Source organism: Carya illinoinensis, chromosome 12 (genome assembly GCF_018687715.1).
Source record: "Carya illinoinensis cultivar Pawnee chromosome 12, C.illinoinensisPawnee_v1, whole genome shotgun sequence".
Classification (NCBI taxonomy): Eukaryota; Viridiplantae; Streptophyta; class Magnoliopsida; order Fagales; family Juglandaceae; genus Carya; species Carya illinoinensis.
The window spans coordinates 28,908,752-28,929,004 of NC_056763.1; the positions used below are offsets into that span (position 1 = coordinate 28,908,752).

The 20,253-nt window shown below is 32.9% G+C and overlaps 1 protein-coding gene across 1 annotated transcript in view; it reads right to left on the bottom strand.

Moving 5' to 3' along the window:
- The window catches only part of LOC122290495 (probable leucine-rich repeat receptor-like serine/threonine-protein kinase At3g14840), a 28,919-nt gene extending 12,304 nt beyond the window's left edge, over positions 1-16,615 (bottom strand). Inside the window, exons 1-11 of the mRNA XM_043098236.1 lie at positions 16,275-16,615; positions 15,981-16,149; positions 13,412-13,483; positions 13,247-13,318; positions 1,600-1,671; positions 1,430-1,501; positions 1,166-1,237; positions 944-1,015; positions 771-839; positions 595-669; positions 386-466 (exon numbers count right to left, since the gene is read on the bottom strand). Of these exons, the coding sequence (XP_042954170.1) occupies positions 386-466; positions 595-669; positions 771-839; positions 944-1,015; positions 1,166-1,237; positions 1,430-1,501; positions 1,600-1,671; positions 13,247-13,318; positions 13,412-13,483; positions 15,981-16,149; positions 16,275-16,368 (920 nt within the window). The 5' untranslated portion in view covers positions 16,369-16,615. The remainder of the gene's footprint in view (positions 1-385; positions 467-594; positions 670-770; positions 840-943; positions 1,016-1,165; positions 1,238-1,429; positions 1,502-1,599; positions 1,672-13,246; positions 13,319-13,411; positions 13,484-15,980; positions 16,150-16,274) is intronic.
- Between the last annotated feature and the right edge of the window lie 3,638 nt (positions 16,616-20,253).

Sequence of the window (20,253 nt, forward strand, 5' to 3'; positions counted from 1 at the left end):
GCAACAGGTAAGAATCGAAAAGCAAGAGGAAAAGAGAATTTTTTATACCAAAATAATATTTAGCCAGTAACTACGACTCAACAGATTTGGCTAGTGAAATTGACGAAAACTAAAATTATTGTAGCTTTGTTGAGTCCACTACAATCCATTTTTATGCTTCCTAGTCAAATATTTGCCAAATTTTAACTTTGTTGAACCCACTAATAATACTCTTAGAAAATAAATATATAGAACCCTAAAAGATTTTGCAAACAGCTCCGGTCCTTTCAAGCGGCGCGATTAAATTTTCTTTCAATCAAGCTATTAATTTCACGAAGGTTTATAAAATATCATAAAACGGGCTGGGAAATAGTACTGGAAGATGATCAAGAAGTACTATACTAACAAGGTTGACAATTTTGTCGTAGCCCCGGGAGGTAATATTGGTTCGGGTAGCCGTCCAGTAAGATTGCAATTCCTCAATATCCTTGAAAAAAAAAATAAGTAAATAATTATGTAAAACTTGAGTAGCCATATATAAGGATTGTTACTTTGGAAAATTATGTAACTGGTCAAAACATATATGTGTATATATATATATTATATTTAACTCACAATACTTCCCATCGTGCTACGTTAATGTTTTCCAACGGAAAAATTACTTCAGATCCATTCAAGTCACTGATTCTCCTGTATATCAAAATTCAACAAAGAATAGTCGTTCAAATCATATTATACCGAGATGATTACATATATATATAGCTGTGAGATTAATAGGGATTCATACTTACAAGTCAGTTAATTTTTCCAAAGGATCAAGGGAAGGAATTGGCCCCTTCAAACCACTAGCCTGAATAAATCTGTTGTTTGCAATATTTGGATTTGATCAATCATGATAATACACGATTTTCGTAATATAATAACAACAAAATCTTTGCAAAAGTTCAAAAAAGGAATATCTCACAATTTTGTGAGGTTTTTCCATCTTTGAATGTAATTGGGAATCTGTCCAGAAAACTGATTGTCGCTGATCCGGCTGCATTTACATTTAATCATTGATGGACAAGACAAAAAAAAAAAAAGTGTCATGTGTATCTCAAAAGATGCAAAAATTATAAGTAACTTGAAATTTCAGCACGTGGAAATTAATCTAGATATATATAGAAAGAAGTAATTAGAAGCTTACAAATCTTTCAAAGAGGTCAAGTTTGCAAATGAAGTAGGTAGCTGCCCGGTAAAATAATTTGAGCTGAGAAAACTATGATTGAAAACAACAGATAAAATATAAATATGCAAGTAAAAGTACTAGTAATTAATCCATCCAATGGCTTAATTATCAGCAATATTATCAGGATTCAACACTCTTTTCTACAGAAAATCCAATCCAAGTAATTCTCACTGCAAATAAGAGAGATGGAACTAGCAATTGAGAATATGAAATTCATATTACAGATTTTCTATGGAGGACATATTCCCAAGCTCTGCAGGAAGATTTCCAGAAAGCTTATTGAACTCAACCGTCCTACAAAGAAGAAAATCGAATTCCTCATAACTTTAATTAATAATACTATGAAAAACTCTTCAAATATTGAAATGAGATTGGATGCAATCAAAACTCACAAGCTCTTTAGGGTTTTGATATTTGAAAGAGCTCCAGGGATAGGACCCGTTAATCGGTTTCCTAAAAGGGAACTGCAATATAAACCCTATGTTAAAATCCTTCTAGTACAAGGAAGTATTGGTTCAAGAATCAAGGAAATTTAGGGCATGTTTAATACAGCAAATGAGAATTTTTAAAAAGACGGTGCTAATTTCACGTAGGGAGGCCGCCGAGAAACCCTTACCGAATAGATAAAAGTTTTATTCATCTCTTTTTTTGTTTTCTTTAAATATTTTTTTAAAATCATTAAATATTTAAAAAAAATAAAATTCATAAATTCATTAAAAAATATTTACTTAACTATTAAGAAAATAAAAAATAAAAATCCACAATCAGTGGCTACCTTTAGTGGGAGAAACAATTTGCTTTTTAAAATTCTTAAAATCTATCTAATGACTTCATTTCTAACATAATTAAAATATAAAATCCTTTTAATTTTAAAATTTTAATCTAATCACTACCTAATCATTAATACTCAAACACAAAATTCAATACAAGTTTTACAAATTCTAAAATAAAAAATTATACTCAAACAATTTTTTAATTTTATATATTCATTTTCACAAACTCCAGTACAATAGTTATTTTAAAGAGGAACGCTTCTTACCGGTCGGGCTGTAAATGAGTTAAAAACAGCCCTCCATTCATGAGTCGCCACGTAGGATAAGGCAAGGTAAAGGAAAATGCACTCGGGCACACGGAAACCTTTCTCCCCTTCGATCTGCCTATGCCTTTCTCCCATTCCCGTAAGTCCTTCTCCCATTCATCAGCACGATGAACTGACCCGGAAGCTAAGCCCGATGGCGACCCAGACCCAGAAATCAAACTGTGAGCACGACGAACTGACCGGCAAGCTCAGCCCGACGGCGACCCAGAAATCTGACTGTGAAGCCGAAGCCGAAGCCGACGCCGACGTAGGTCAAAATCGCCCCCTTCTCAGTCTGAAGCCGACGCCGACGTTGCTGTCCCTAGGAAATAATATTAAATGTACGGAGAGAAAACAACAACACTAATATCTGACATAACCATATCAGATATTATGGTTATTTTGGAGTAGCTTTCCTAGAAAGATTCAAGGACCTTGCTAAACCCATTTCGAACTTGTAACTTGAAAGTCCAGTGACTTCCAAATTCCAATAACTGCAATTGCAAAGCAGATAAAAGGTTCAAATAACTAACTAACATCATATGCAAAAAGCTAAGAACTTTGTCGGGCTAGCACTAATTCCTCACACACCACACACAGAGAGGCAACTGCTAAGGTAACAGTTGAGGAAAAAAAAAAAAGGAAAAACAGAGTACCTCAATGAGATTAGAACCTCGAAGAGACAGCACTTGCATGATGGTTTGACCATCCTGGAGATTGAACTTGTCTTCCTCTGCTGCCCTCTTCAGATTCTTCCTTCCTCCTTTCATGTACCCCGATTGCTACCGCACAGTTTCACTCACATGCCTTTCACAAAAGAAAGCAACCAAGCTAAGAGGAAAGCATGCAATGAATGAATTTACCCAGCACGGATCGCCCATAAGCACCCTATTGTTTTGCCTGAAATCGCAAAAAATGATGATTATGAACCTAAACCTAACAAGATTGAATTCTAAAGCGAAGCAAAAATTGATCAGATCACATAGGAGCAGACTTGTGAATGGGAAATCGCTTCGGAAGAAATCGGAGAGCTCGGCGTGAAGTAGTTAGGGCTTGAAGAGAAATAGGAGAGCTCGACGTGAAGTAGTTAGGGCTTGAAGAGAAATTAGAGAGCTCGACGTGAGGTAGTTAGGGCTTGAAGACAACGAAGCTGAAGCTGAGCTTGGTAAGAAATCGCTTTTGAAGTCCTACGTTTGGGAAGAAATCGTTTCACGTGTAGTGCTGGTCTACGGAAGTCTTGGAGGAAGTCCTACGTGTCGGTTCACGATTGACAGGCTGTTATTTAAGTATAACCAGCCCGACCGGTCCTAAGGAAATCCCTATTTTAAAATATATTTTTATTCAAAATTTTCTCTTTTCCTAAAATTTAATAAAATATTTTCACTCAAACCATTTCGCTATTATTCACAAAATTTAAAAATACTTTAAGCATCTAAATATGCCTTTAAACTTAAAGCCACGAATAATGACTTATAACGACTTATATATATATCCATAAAAAGCGGAAGTAAGTGAAGATAGAGAGAAGATGAAATAAGCTCAAAGATTAATGACAAGAATTAAACATGAACAGATATTTTTGGCGTCTCAGACTGCCGATGCATGAAATGCTTGATATGAAAATTAAAGAAATAAAGAACCAAAACTTTCAAATATTATTAATTGGAAGTAAATATTCAAACAAAACTTTAAACAAAACTTACACAAACTTGAAATAAAGAAAAGAAGAGAAGGAATGTGAATTTGAGCTTGCAAGTAAGTTGGGAAGCAGTTCTTGCTGAAGGTTTCTTCGGCGAGAAAGTTCTGCCCCTTAAATGAAATGAAGAGCCCTTTTATAGAAGAATGAAGCCCTTTTACAAATAGTGAACCCATAATTCACGAAATGAACAGTGAAAGTGAACAGTAACTTTTTTACTATTCACTTTTCAGAAAGCATGCACTCGTCAAAAGTAGTCTTGTCTTCTTTCGCCAAAAGTGAAATATTCCTTCTGCACTCAAAGCACCGAAAGCATTTCTGTCTCAATGTGCTGTCTGATTGTGCCGAAAGCAAAATGACATGATTAAAGCACCGAAAGCATTTCTGTCTTCAATGTGCTTGTCTGATTGTAATGATCAAACCATCAAACCATCTTTCCGCCCCCAAAAAGTTGAAGCTCCGGGGTTGAGAAGAGGCCACATGGTCAGGCATGATTCAATTATCACCCAGTCTAGGGGGATAGTCTTTTGAGTCATGTCCAAAAACATTGCTGTATGGAGCAGAGGCTGCCGAATCGACTGACGAGACTTCTGACTCCTTATCCGAATCTTCACTGTTGAAGGCTCCTTCAATGGATTTCTTCAACAGTTCAAGTTGTAAAAGTAAATCCTTCTTCGTTTGTTTTGAAGAAGAGGATGAATCAGTAGAATCCTTCTTTTTGGCTGAAGATGATTTCTTCTTCTGCTTTGATGAAGAACTCTTAGATCTTGAACTGGAAGCTTGATCACTTAAACCTGAAATGGCTGGATATGTAATCAAAGCTTGAACCGGGGTGGGGGAGGGGAATTCTTGTTTATCCTTGAGATTAGGAACAACAAGGGGAAAATCAACTGAAATTCTTGAAATAATGTCATTTGTATGGGGAAATTTATCCCACCATTTGACAAAATATTGACGAATCAAGATATGGTCTTTTTTTGTGTATTGCCATCTACAAATCCAAGGAATTTTGTATTTGGCACAAAAATGGAGTAAGGGCGGGAGTAGAATGTCTGTCCTTTCATCTTTGATACACTGGAAATAGTAAAATGTTTGATAGCCTGTTGAAGACTATCAGGAAATAAATCATTAATGGGGCCAAAGAAATGCCACCATTTCTGAAACCACAAAGGAAAAGATTGTTTGCACTTCTTGTTGAAATTGAAGAACCAAGAGTGCTGCATAACTGGGTTTTGAAACAAAGGAAACTTTAACCATGCCTCAATATAATCATAATAATTATACTGAGTGTTAGAATCCTTGATTGTTTTGAAGGTAGAAGGGTGGGTTTCCCATTCTTCCTCTGTTATGACTGAAAGAATATAAAAATTGTGAAAGATGATCTTTGAAGGATCAACTTTACAATAAATAGGTTTAATGGAAACGGAACCGGTGCTAACCAAGATTCCAAGATAATAGGTGAGGTTTTTATTTGGGTCTTATGGGATCCAGTGGAAACCTCGAGGAAAATAATCAGAAGCAATCTGGAAGGGATCTGTTTTTACCGATTTCTCAATATAAAACAGAGTCTGAAACCAGGCTTTTAAGAAATATTCTGCTTTGTTAGCAGAGGGAAATCTGGGGTTTACCGTAGCCAATGGATTCGCATACACATCGTATGGAGCAGCTAAGGTAGAAGCAAAAGAACTGGGGGGAATAGGCCTAGGAACTTATCCTAAGCTGGTAAATCTATTGGCTATCTCCAGTAGAATTACTCATGTTCTCTCTTGCAGAAAACATGAGTAAGAAGAAGAAACCAGTTCCACCGGTTACTTCACCACCCCCTGTACTTGTTTTACCAATGCTTATGCCTCCGACATCTGCATCAACTTTGGCTTCAAGATAAGAAAGAGATAAAGATATAACAAAGCTGTTAGAATCCAGAACCAGAAGATGGCTCTGATACCATAATTTCTGGAAACATTCTAAGTTCATTCTGTTTCTAGTTATTTTCTCTCTTTCCTGTTGTACACCACCGCAGTCGAATAGACCCTACGAGATACATCCGGAGTTCCTTGTGGTCCGTGTGAGTCGGGTAGGCGTGTGAAGGACGTTGAAGGGATATAGAGGTTGTGCTTTGGTCTTGTGGCCCTCCGGTATGTGTGAGTCCTGCAACTAGGAAAAAGAAAAGACCTAGGTCTAGGATGTACCAAAGAATTTTGTTTCAGTAATTACCAAGGTGAGCAAGATGTATAGATCTAGCTCATTTGCTAGTTCCCAGTCAGGTATGCCTCCTGATATTATTAATGAAGAAGATTGTGAGATTTCAGAAAATGATTCAAATAGTTCTGATCAATGGCATATGCCAAAGATCAAAATTGATTCTCTTTATCATCGTACTTGGATTCAATAAAAAATGAAAAGCTCGTTTCATGTTAAAACCATAGAACAAACTTTTCCTGTTTCCAGAACATAAGAAAAAGGTAAATCCATAAAGGAAGAAGTACAAGTAGAAGATGATGCTGAATCAACATCTCCTACAGCTTCTGATATGGTTGCTCCTATCCATCCCAGTCTATGTGTTTTGGATAAAGCATTGGATGATTTAGATTCTGAATTGCTTGTAATTGATATGATTAATTTACATGCAGATTTTATGTCTAAAGAAAACCATGATAAGCGAAAAACTTATCATAAGATTTACTCAGTTTTTGAGAAACAGAAGATTCGAAAAGAATGGAAGAAAAAGATGTACAAAGATAACAAGCACATCTTGTTCTTCGATTTCCTTGAAAATCATTATGTTTCAAAGAAAGATAATTCAAAATAATATTTGAACGTTTTAAAAACAAGTTTTACTAAAGAAGAAGGCAGGAAAGTTGTAAAAACCAGCCACCCTCCTTTAGAAACCATCCTTGTTTCTGTTAAAGGAAAAGAAGTGAGAGCTTCACCTTTTAAAATCTCGGATCCAGGTCCGAATGAAAATGTTTTTACAGAAACAAAGAAGATAATAGAATAAAATAATTTCGTCAACCAGACCCTCCATACAATAGGTCAACAGCTTGACCGTATAGAGGATATAGTTGAAAAACCTGCTTTAAAGAAAACAATTGAAAAATCTTTGATCGTCCTGCCAGCTGATAGGTCAAAAATCCATTTTGGAGTGACCAATACAATGGCTAAACTTGATCAGATGCTTGCTGAAGTTAAGCAAGAAAAACCCTCTTGTTCTGTTATAGACAGAAACGGCCCAGGGGTTAATTTTGACGATTCCTTTTCTGTGCATACTTGGAATTCTGATGATGATGTTTCTTTGTCTGATAATTCCTTAGTTCAGAAAATTGATTTACTTGAAAAAGAGTTTCAGGGTATTCAAGTTGAAAAACCCGAACTTGCCAGGATATATTCGAGAGACATTAAACCAATAGGTCTCACGAAAAACTGGTATTCTAGACCCACACCTCCAGATTTACAGTACGAAGAGAAAGGTTCACACTCTCAGTTCTCCGTATCTGCTGACCAAATGTATGAATGGAATATTGATGGATTCTCTAAGCAAGAAATCCTCAATACTCTGAATCGTATGTCCATGGTTGCTATTGCTTATTACAACAACAAACTCAGCCAGACTGAGATTGTTGATATCCTGACTAGTGGATTTTCAGGGATGCTTCATTCTTGGTGGGACAAACATCTCACTACCGAAGGAAGGGAAACCATTCGTTCTGCTGTCAAAAGAGACACAGATGGTTTACCCATCTTGCCACCTGAAGAGGATCGAAGGGAAGGAACCCAAGGGTCCCCCGATGGTGTCAATACCCTGATTTTTACCATAGTTAAACATTTTGTTGGAACCCCTTCCAACATCACAAATAGAGTTTCTGATTATTTGAATAACTTACGATGCAATAAAATGTCTGATTATCATTGGTATAAAGATGTTTTTATGTCTCGTGTTATGCTTAGAGAAGATTCCCAAAAACCTTATTGGAAAGAAAAGTTCATCGATGGATTGCCTCATTTGTTTGCCATTAAGGTAAAGGACTCACTTACTGATAATACGGGTTATCTGAATTATAATAATTATACTTACGGTGACATAGTAAGTATGATTCAGAAACTTGGTATTAGTATGTGCAATGATCAAAGAATGATTGCTCAACAGATGAAAGATAGAAAGAAAGCCAAATATGAGATGAGAAACTTTTGCAAACAATTTGGCCTTCCTCCTATTGCTCCATCTGTATAGCACAGAAAGAGTTCTAAAAAGTTTTCAAAACCTCGCAGGAACTATAACAGATCCCGTGAGGAGTTTTATAAAAAACCTGTTTCAAAATCGGTTTCCAGAAAGAAACCATTCCATAAAAAGATTTCAAAAACCCCTGCAAAGGGAACATGTTTTAATTGTGGCCAACCTGGACACTATGCGAATAAGTGTACAAAAAAGCCACAGGGTTTTAAAAAGAAGCTTAATGAGTTAAATATCAATGCCGTTGATCAAGAAGATCTGTTTCGATTACTCGAACATGGATCTCCTACATCTTCGGATGATGATGAACTTAGTTCTAGTGGATCTGATTACCACTCGGACTCTGATCATATTAACTCACCAAATATCAAGTTTGGATGCAATGATTCTTGTTGTGCTTCTAAAGTCAAAACAATTAATGTTTTAGACGGAGGAAGAGAGCAAGGACCTGTTTTGAATAAAGAGCAGGAACATGAAAACATGCTCCTCTCGATTATCTCACAGATCCAAGACCCTGAGCTTAAAGAGAAATATCTCAAAAAGCTAAAGGAAACAATGACTCGTAAAGAACCATCAACTTCCAAGGGCAAGATTTCTTCTGAAGAAACTTTGGGATGTTTTCAAAAACAAAAACCCAAAGACATTTCATTAAATGATTTACAGCATGAAGTATCTCTTGTAAAAAGAGAGATTACTGAACTCAGAGAAGAGATCAAAAATCTCAAATCTGAGAATGCATCTTTTAAGCAAGATTTGGCATGTTTAAAGCTGGATAAAGAATTTGATCATGAATGTCCTTCTGGTGAAAAATCAAACCAGTCAGATCATGCTGAACCCTCTGGTCCAACTAAGGAAATTTGTTTAGTCCACCGTTCTGTTCCACAGAAATGGTTTTGTTTGGTAGAAATTGTTGTTAACCATGAATACAGATTCTCTGCTGTTGCTTTAATCGATTCAGGAGCGGATCTTAATTGTATCCGAGAAGGCTTAGTTCCTACCTCCTATTTCGAAAAGTCCGAAGAGAATTTATTCTTGGCAAACGGATCTAAGATGAAGATTCGTTATGAACTGAACACAGCTCATGTGTGCCAGGACAATGTTTGCTTTAAAATTCCTTCTGTGCTTGTTAAGAATTTAACTCATGATGTTATTCTTGGTATGCCTTTTCTTAACATGATTTATCCATTTCTTTCTGAAGCCGATGAGATCACTACTGACCCCTTTGGACAGAAAGTTAAGTTTAAGTTTGCATCTAAATTTGAACGTGATACTGCTAGAAGATCTATATTTTTGCTTTCTGCAAAAAGAAAACATTTAGATTTTCTTAAACAAGAAATCAAGTTCAAACGTGTTTCTGATAATTTGCATGATCCCTTGCTTAGATCTAAAATTGAAGATTTTCAAAAAACTTTGATTTATGAGGTCTGCTCAGAACTTCCTAATGCTTTCTGGCATAGGAAAAAACATGTTGTTTCATTACCTTATGTTAAAAATTTCTCTGAAAATTTAATTCCAACCAAAGCAAGACCTATTCAAATGAATAGAGAAACTTTGGAGTTTTGTAAAAATGAAATCCAGGATCTTCTTGCTAAGAATATCATCAGGCATAGTAAGTCACCCTGGTCGTGTGCAGCTTTTTATGTTCAGAAAAATGCTGAGATTGAGCGAGGTACACCCCGTTTAGTCATTAATTACAAACCCTTGAACAAGGTGTTAGAGTGGATTCGGTATCCCATTCCTAACAAGAATGACTTGGTTCATAGGTTAAGTGATGCAGTTGTTTTCTCCAAGTTTGACCTTAAGTCCGGATTTTGGCAGATCCAAATTAGGGAGTCAGACCGGTATAAGACTGCTTTTACTACTCCTTTCAGTCACTATGAGTGGAACGTCATGCCATTTAGGCTGAAGAACGCTCCGAGTGAATTTCAAAATATTATGAATGATATTTTCTTATCATTCACTGATTTCACCATCGTCTACATAGATGATGTTCTTGTTTTCTCCAAATCTATTGATGAACATTGGAAACATCTTAAAACGTTTTTTGAGATCATCAAAAGAAATGGACTTGTTGTTTCTGCAAAAAGATTAAACTGTTTCAAACCAAGATCAGATTCCTTGGTTATGACATCTTTGAAGGCAAAATCAGGCCCATCCAAAGAGCCATTGAATTTGCTGACAAGTTTCCTGATGTCATCCTTGACAAAAACCAACTTCAAAGATTTCTTGGTTCCTTGAATTATATTTCAGATTTCTACAAGGATATGAGAAAACAATGTCGCCCTCTTTTTGCGAGATTGCGTTCTAATCCTTCTCCGTGGACTGATGTTCACACCAAAGTTGTTAAACAAATCAAGACACATGTCAAAACTCTTCCGTGTCTTGGAATTCCTACTTCAAACAGTTTCAAGATTGTCGAAACTGACGCCTCTGACACAGGCTATGGCGGCATCCTGAAACAAATTGTTTCACCAGGCTCCTCTGAACAGATTGTTCGCTTCCATTCTGGAACCTGGAACCATGCACAACATAATTATAGTACTATTAAAAAAGAAATTTTGTCTGTAGTACTATGTATTTCTAAATTTCAAAGTGATTTGCTTAATCAGCATTTTCTTTTACGCATTGATTGCAAAACTGCTAAAACTGTTTTAGAACAAGATGTTAAAAATATTGCATCAAAACATATTTTTGCACGATGGCAAGCTATTTTAATTGTTTTTGATTTTGATATTGAATTTATCAAAGGTTCTGATAATTCGATCCCTGATTTCCTTACCCGTGAATTCTTGCAGAAAACATGAGTAAGAAGAAGAAACCAGTTCCACCGGTTACTTCACCACCCCCTGTACCTGTTTTACCAATGCTTATGCCTCCGGCATCTGCATCAACTTTGGCTTCCTCCCCACTGGAGATAGCCAATAGATTTACCAGCTTATGACAAGTTCTTAGGCCTATTCCCCCCAGTTCTTTTGCTTCTACCTTAGCCGCTCCATACGATGTGTATGCGAATCCATTGGCTACGGTAAACCCCAGATTTCCCTCTACTAACAAAGCAGAATATTTCTTAAAAGCCTGGTTTCAGACTCTGTTTTACATTGAGAAATAGGTAAAAACAGATCCCTTCCAGATTGCTTCTGATTATTTTCCTCGAGGTTTCCACTGGATCCCAGAAGACCCAAATAAAAACCTCGTTCCGTTTCCATTAAACCTATTTATTGTAAAGTTGATCCTTCAAAGATCATCTTTCACAATTTTTATATTCTTTCAGTCATAACAGAGGAAGAATGGGAAACCCACCCTTCTACCTTCAAAACAATCAAGGATTCTAACACTCAGTATAATTATTATGATTATATTGAGGCATGGTTAAAGTTTCCTTTGTTTCAAAACCCAGTTATGCAGCACTCTTGGTTCTTCAATTTCAACAAGAAGTGCAAACAATCTTTTCCTTTGTGGTTTTAGAAATGGTGGCATTTCTTTGGCCCCATTAATGATTTATTTCCTGATAGTCTTCAACAGGCTATCAAACATTTTACTATTTCCAGTGTATCAAAGATGAAAGGACGAGACATTCTACTCCCGCCCTTACTCCATTTTTGTGCCAAATACAAAATTCCTTGGATTTATAGATGGCAATACACAAAAAAAGACCATATCTTGATTCGTCAATATTTTGTCAAATGGTGGGATAAATTTCCCCATACAAATGACATTATTTCAAGGATTTCAGTTGATTTTCCCCTTGTTGTTCTTAATCTCAAGGATAAACAGGAATTCCCCTCCCCCACCCCAGTTCAAGTTTTGATTACATATCCAGCCATTCCAGGTTTAAGTGATCAAGTTTCCAGTTCAAGATCTAAGAGTTCTTCATCAAAGCAGAAGAAGAAATCATCTTCAGCCAAAAAGAAGGATTCTACTGATTCATCCTCTTCTTCAAAACAAACGAAGAAGGATTTACTTTTACAACTTGAATTGTTGAAGAAATCCACTGAAGGAGCCTCCAATAGTGAAGATTCGAATAAGGAGTCAGAAGCCTCGTCAGCCGATTCGGCAGCCTCTGCTCCATACAGCAATGTTTTTGGACATGACTTAGAAGACTATCCCCCTAGACTGGGTGATAATTGAATCATGCCTGACCATGTGGCCTCTTCTCAACCTCGGAGTCACAACTTTTCGGGGGCGGAAAGATGGTTTGATGGTTTGATCATTACAATCAGACAAGCACATTGAAGACATAAATGCTTTCGGTGCTTTAATCATTTCATTTTGCTTTCGGCACAATCAGACAGCACATTGAGACAGAAATGCTTTCGGTACTTTGAGTGCAGAAGGAATATTTCACTTTCGGCGAAAGAAGACAAGACTATTTTCGACGAGTGCATGCTTTTCTGAAAAGTGAATAGTAAAAAAGTTACTGTTCACTTTCACTGTTCATTTCGTGAATTATGGGTTCACTATTTATAAAAGGGCTTCATTCTTCTATAAAAGGGCTCTTCATTTCATTTAAGGGGCAGAACTTTCTAGCCGAAGAAACCTTCAGCAAGAACTGCTTCCCAACTTACTTGCAAGCTCAAATTCACCTTCCTTCTCTTCTTTTCTTTATTTCAAGCTTGTGTAAGTTTTGTTTAAAGTTTTGTTTGAATATTTACTTTCAATTAATAATATTTGAAAGTTTTGGTTCTTTATTTCTTTAATTTTCATATCAAGCATTTCATGCATCGGCAGTCTGAGACGCCAAAAATATCTGTTCATGTTTAATTCTTGCCATTAATCTATATATACATATATATATATATATATATATATATATGTAACGTACAGTTAGCTACCTGCACACGAGAATAATGTTAACCTAAATTAACAAATGAATAGAGAAATTATTTATACAAATTTCACGTAAATAAATTCTACACAATTCATTTATAAAAAAGTAGACTCTATTTCAAAAAGCTTAAAAAAATCTATTAATTTATTAGTAAAACAAACTTTTTATAAAGAATTTGTAGGAAATTTATATAAGGGGGAGAGGAGTACATTTGGACCAGCTTCGGCACGAAGCCCCATGCCGACGGGATTGAACCGTTAAGGTAGTTGCGACTGAGGTCACTGTAGATACGGTAAAGTGAGATAAAGAAATGAGTTCCAATGTATAGGTAAGTTAGTTTATGAAAGAAAACATTACAAGTACAATACACTTACAGTAGTTGCAAGCAAGGTAACTTCACCAAATTTGGAGGAAGAGTGCCTGCTAGATTTTGTCCTTTGAGAATTCTGAAATTCCAGTAGAAAATAGTTTTTTTAAAAGGAAAATGATAAAAATAAAAATATTTTTATAAAACATAATTGTAACTATAGGAGTATCATTGTTTATAAAATGTCATCAATTCAAAACAAAGTTGTAAAATAATTATGCTTCTATCACAAAAAAAAAATTTGATAAAAATATAATCATTTTTTAAAACTGTTTCAAAACTTTATCTTAAGCAGATGACATTTTAATAAATCAAACTGCTTAAGTATCATTATTTTATAAAAATGTCATCAATTTAAAACAAAGTTGTAACAGAGTACTTCTCTATCACTACTCTTTTTTCAATAATTGTGCTTAACTTTCAGATTACAATGCATACATATTATATATATAGCAACTAAATCTTGATTTTTAAGACTATAATCATACTAAAAGAGTAATACTATTCTTTATCTTTAATTTTATTAAACACAATTATACTTTACGTGACACGCATTGAATGATTTCACTACTTAAATAGATAATTACTTAAATTATATTAAATCAAAAGGTGTAATTGATTATGACAAAATCTATAATAAACAGCATGCATCTCTGAATGAAGAAACTATTTTGTAATATATAATAAAATAGGATAGCATATATAAATTTAGGATAGTGCTAGATACAATTATAGATTATGCAAGAGCCACGCATTCTTTTTGAAAAAGAGCGGGGTCTGTTTTTAAAAAATTAATTTTTTCATATTGATCCGATTTTTATTTATTTTTTTTAAATGAGTGCGTAGCGCTTACATACTTAATCTATGACTGCAAATATTATTTATCAAAATTATAATTAGCCAATAAAGTAAGATCAAAAGAACATGAAAACCAATAAAGATGTATTTGTTATGGAAATAGAAGCTTATTAATAAAGCTGTGTGAATAACATATTTATTAAAGTATTTACATGGCTTATTTATCTTTGTTATGCAAAGAGAAGCTTATTAATAAGTATTACTTGATTTGATTTGGAAAAAAAAAAAAAAAAAAAAAAAACTTTTTAGCATGGAACACTAAGGTCTCATTGGGATTCAGAAAATATCATGTCTCATCTTATTTTATCACTATAAATTTTTTAAATTTTCATACAAAATATAATAAACAATTCAAATTTTTTAAATTTCAAAACCATAATAATATTAAAAAATAATATTTTAACAATATTTTATTTAATTTTTATCTTTTATCTAAAATCATTTCATCTCATCTTATTTCGGAATCCAAACCAACCCTAATGCTAGCTAACTTTACCATAAGAGCAAGTCATTCAAGGAAAAGATAGAAGATTGACTTTGAATTTTTCTTGTTTGATTATATAGGTAAAATAATATGAAAGTTAAAAGTTGAATAAAATATAATTAAAATATTATATTTTAATATTATATTTTATTTTAAAATTTAAAAAAATTATAATCACTATATGAGATTAATAAAACGAAGTCAACCTTATCACCAATACCCAATTGATATCTGACAGGTGTACGTGTGTAAGCGTGAGAATGAATAGATGAATTTTGTATGGGTAATGATATCAACCCAACACATTTCACAATACATGTTAATATAAAATAAGGATATTTTTATAAAGCGATATTAGTTTTATAAAATATTTTACAAAAACACCACTCCTTTTAAATCAATATTATAGAAAGTATTATAAAAAGTTACGTGTGTTTAATATTTTTCATAATTATATTTCGGTGTCGGCGACTCAATGCATGTTTGGGCAAGCGGTCGTTAGTTTGTGTTTTAGCGGTTTCCAACCAAGCCATCATTCCAAGTTTCTAACCTTTTAACTTCGCTTGAGAATTGAGTTCGGAAAACGAATTATTTATTTTTAATTTTTAGTTTTTTTACAAATATTATTATATTTTAAAATAGTGTCGAGCAAGGGAGTTTAAAAGCATTTATGAATCATTTGGAAATTAGAATATTTAAGATTATTTATAAATTGTTCGATTTAAAATGTTTTATTGAGTTTTAAAAAAAATGAGAGAAAAAATTTAAATAAAAATATTATAAAGTTAAAATATTGTTTGAATATAATTTTTTAATAAAATTTTTATTTTGAGATGTAAAAAAAATTGAATTATCTTTTATGTTGAATTTAAAAGTTTAAGAAACTTATAATGATTAGATCATAAAGTCAACAATTTAAACTTTAAAAAAAAAAAAAAAGATATTTTATGCTTGATGTTTGAAAATAAAATATCTGAAAATACATGCTTATACAAACAAGACCTTAGTTACTGTTTTTTTGAAAAAATAATTGAATTATACAAGTTCGTGAATAAGTTAAATTATAAAATACATTTGACTGTAAAATAAATTAAGCATATATATCACGTTAACAATTTTTACTGTTTTTTTCTGTTATTGATAAGTGTTTTCCTATATAAAAAAAAAAAAAAATTTGAGACTTATGAAACAGCTTGTCATTAAGATGATTAGAGAAGGAGAGATGACAACGTACATGCCCACAACGCGGTCTGACTTGTTGCCATTGATGACGCATGAGTTGCTGCAATTAACAGCAGCATAAATATTCAAGCCGGCCGTCGATGTTGTTACATCATGACTACAAGGATTAGAGAAGTCCCAGTCTTTCCCCAACGTATTGAATATATCACGTAAAGCTTCAACTGAAAATTAAACTCCAGAATTATTAAGCTAGCAAACCCACTTCACTCCTGGCCAGAGCAGACTATATAATATAATCGATACAAAAAAAGGCTTTGAGATATCTGTGTGTCATGTGGGTGTATACCTTCATCACCGGGCAGTTTATAGGCTCCAGAAACATAAGTTGCAAAGCAAACGGCCACGATGATTGAAGCAAGAAGAAGCCGAACAAGAAACATATTTGTTTTCCAACGAAAATACCAACTTCACAGCATATATACCCAATTAGCAAGTGAAAGTAGTACGTACACGAATGGCTGAAAAGTTGTACGAAGGAGATCGGAGTATTGCGAGAGAGTGACGATAGGAGTTTGAATTTAATTGGGACGTAAGCAGAAGTGGAGAGCAAATGAAAGGAAGGACCTTTCGTTGGAGACAGGCAGGGAGCCAGGGACGAGCTGACAGAGACTGTAAATTCTTTATGACTCGCACAATAAAGACTATAAATTAAGACTAGTATCAGTGTTTTCAAAAAAATATATTTTATATATTTAAGTTTACTAATCAATTTGAGACTTAAGTCTTCTTTTTATAAATAAAAAAATTCATAATTAATAGATCATAATCATCAGGTTATCATATTATCACACCGGCCAACTTTAAATATATATATATATACTAGGTGGGAGCAACGTGCAAAGCACGTTTGTCTAATTTTATGAAATGATTATTTGTAAAAAATAATATATATTTTATAAAAATTATCGATATCACTTAATAATTTAAGGCATATTGGAGAAGATAAAAAAAAATTAGTTTAAAATATCATATAATCTAATACATATTTATAACATCCATAATTTTAGCAAATATGTATACGAAAAATTTAATAAAAGTCTAACACAAACGGTAGTTCAAAATATGTGTCGTTTGATGTTTGTATTATAATTCATCAATTTATATAATCCTGTAGACGATCAGTAGAGACAACATTGAAATTCTTATTTTGCTGTTGGTTGAATCGATCAGGATCAACATAAAGTTAAAATATAATCTTTTTATAAAATTTGTGGTATAATATTTTTTATATATAGCGTATATATAAATCCTAAAATATATTTTGAAGTTATTGGCCGAATTTACTATTTCTTGATTAGCTCAAGGATTACGACCTTTGTCACGTACCCATCATGGCAAGCCCACGTGTGGAATATGACTTAGTGGAAGTTACGTCCTACTACCATGGAAAAAAAAACACTTTGATTAAACACACTTGTATTATATATTATATGAGATTTTTAAATTTAGAATACTCAATAATCTGATTTAATGAAATGTACTTAGGAATTCACGTCTTATGCACCTAATACACGTGTATATGTTAAGGAAAAAGAGAAAAATATAATAACTAATCTTTAATTACTTATTATTATATAAACTATTAAGTATTGTAATTATTGTGATTAATAAATCATATAACAACATTAAATGTTATTTCTCTCAACATTTATGTCTTCATTCTATATGCCAATTACATTCACACGTATTTAAACAAACGGTGTTAACTTTAACGGAAAAATAAAAAAATCGTTAAAATAAGATTTTCCGTTTCATACACACTTTTTATATATAGAAGATATATGTATGATGTATATATATAGAAAGAGAAATGCTGGAGACACGGTCAGATGATATGAAAAGGTACAAAAATACTAATTTCAATTAATCATTTGAAAATTTTATTTGAAAAAAAAAAATCCAATATCAAACTTTTCTAGAAAGAGGATTAATATAATATATTGGATAATGATAAATACCACCTGCTCTATAATTTATCTATAATTTCATGTTAGTAAATTATTTCTTTTCCATTTAATTCAAAACTATTGTCCTAGTAACAGTTTAAAGCTGTACATGAAAAAAAAAAAAAAATTATTACATGCTAAGTTGTTAATGGAATTACGAATTTAATGCCTAAAATCCGGAATCGCGACTAATTGTCAATATTGGTTGCTGAAAACAGATTCTGAAATAAAATAGATTCAGTTGGTTAAAAGAAATAAATTTTATTATTTATTTTATATTTTAATATTCTCACTTACGTATGCATCTGTCTTCCCTCTGGAGAGATATCTATATATGAAATATTTAATTATTTTATATTTTATGAGCCCGATGTCTATTTCTTTTTTTTTAAAAAAAATATTATTGCACTCTGTCAGTATCCAAATCAAACTCAACTTTGTATGATTGTATAGCACCTGCCTGCGTGGCTGCACGAAGGACCACAGGTCCTCAACTCGATTTCCACAGTTGTTCATGAAAATCTGCCCCAAGTTGCATATATAAAAGCACTCCCAAACATCCCATCAAAAGAAAAGATAAAAAAATAAAAATACTCCCAAACATCTTTTACCGACATCGAGGGATCGAAGAAGCGGGTTCGAGGAAATTGGGCAAATAAAGTCGAGAGAGACGGGTTAGAAAAGTCTTTTGTAGGCCATGCATAATAGACTGATGCAGTCCCTCTGAAAAACTTGGGACAGATCTTCATGAACACCTGTGGACATCGAGTTGAGGACCTGTGGTCCTCATGCAGCCACTCAGGCCGGTGCGCCTTTACAATAATTTTAACTGGGGCCTCAACTTCTTCCGCAGCCTGCGTGCGTTGAATGATGGGATCCGGCTTGCCTCCAGTTTCAAAGTAATAGGACATCTCTTGTTAGTAGATTCAATGAATATTATTGCTTCTTTTAAACCAAAAAAAAGGGTTGGAGAGAGGCAGGGCACATGTTTTATTTATTTTTTATTTGTTCATTTTTGTCAAAATTTTACTATAAATAAATTTTAAAGATTCTTATTTTTGTTACATTATTTATGTGTTGATATATAAATATATTATTTATTATAAATAGTAGAAAAACAAAAATATATTAATATCTTTTATCCTGGCACTTGCAAAAATATTAATATTAAAAATAAAGAAATTTTGTCTCCCACGCTAGTCATCAATAACTTTACGCCCAACATATTGCATCAACTATAACTTTTTTAACCAAAAAATTAAAAAATATATTTATTTAATTATTAAACACACTAATAATAATAATAATAATAATAATAATAATAATAATAAACCATCTATTTATCAATTAAACATGGTAACTAGTATCAAATATATTTATATATTTTTTTAATATTTATATACAAACATATAAATAACATAGCAATGGTCTCTTTAAATTTATTTTTATTAAAATTGCAAGTATATTTTTAGCATGGTTGGATTTTATTTTTCTATGCTGGCCGTTTAAGTTTTAACAGGAGATGTTCTGTTACTATGAAACTGGAGGCGAGTCGGATCCTGAAAGGATTGCTAGATAAGACCAGTGCCTCTATTATTGCTAGATAAATCATGACATAATCAACTAGGGCCCAACTTTACACAAGTTGATGAAATTGAACCAAATTTAAAAGGGTGTCACTTGGAGCCGGTCGGGTGAGTAAAGAAGCTTTTACACCAGCCAATCCAAGTACAACACATAGGTTACTCTTCATGATTCTTTATGCACTTTCACACATGTGATAAAATGACTTTAATAACTTTTTGGTTTTCCACTTTCTGCTCTTCACTCTTTTAATATATCTGTTCGAACCATCTCTCTCTGCACTTCTAGTTTCCGAAGATTTGTGGGGTTTGGTGTTTCGCTTTCAAGATTTGTGGGCCTATGTGTTGGTTAAACTTTATAAAAAGTAAAACTTTTTATTTATTTAATCTTTTATTCTTGTTTTATCTTATAAAATTTATCAATTATTTTAGGGTTTATGAATATAATAAAGGAAAATGTGCAACTTTTTTTTTAATCATCTGAAAGGTAAATCTATAGACATTTTTTTTTCTTTTTTTTTTATAATTTTTTTCATTTTATTTTACAATGTGTAATTTTTTTTTAATCATATGAAATGTGAACCTATATGTAGCCATTTCTCTCTTTTTTTTTTTAATTATTTTCTTTTTATTTTACAATGTGTAACTTTTTTTTAATCATCTGAAAGGTAAACCTGTATGTAGTCATATCTCTTTTTTTTTTTCTTTTTTTTTTTAATTTTTTTCTTTTGTATTT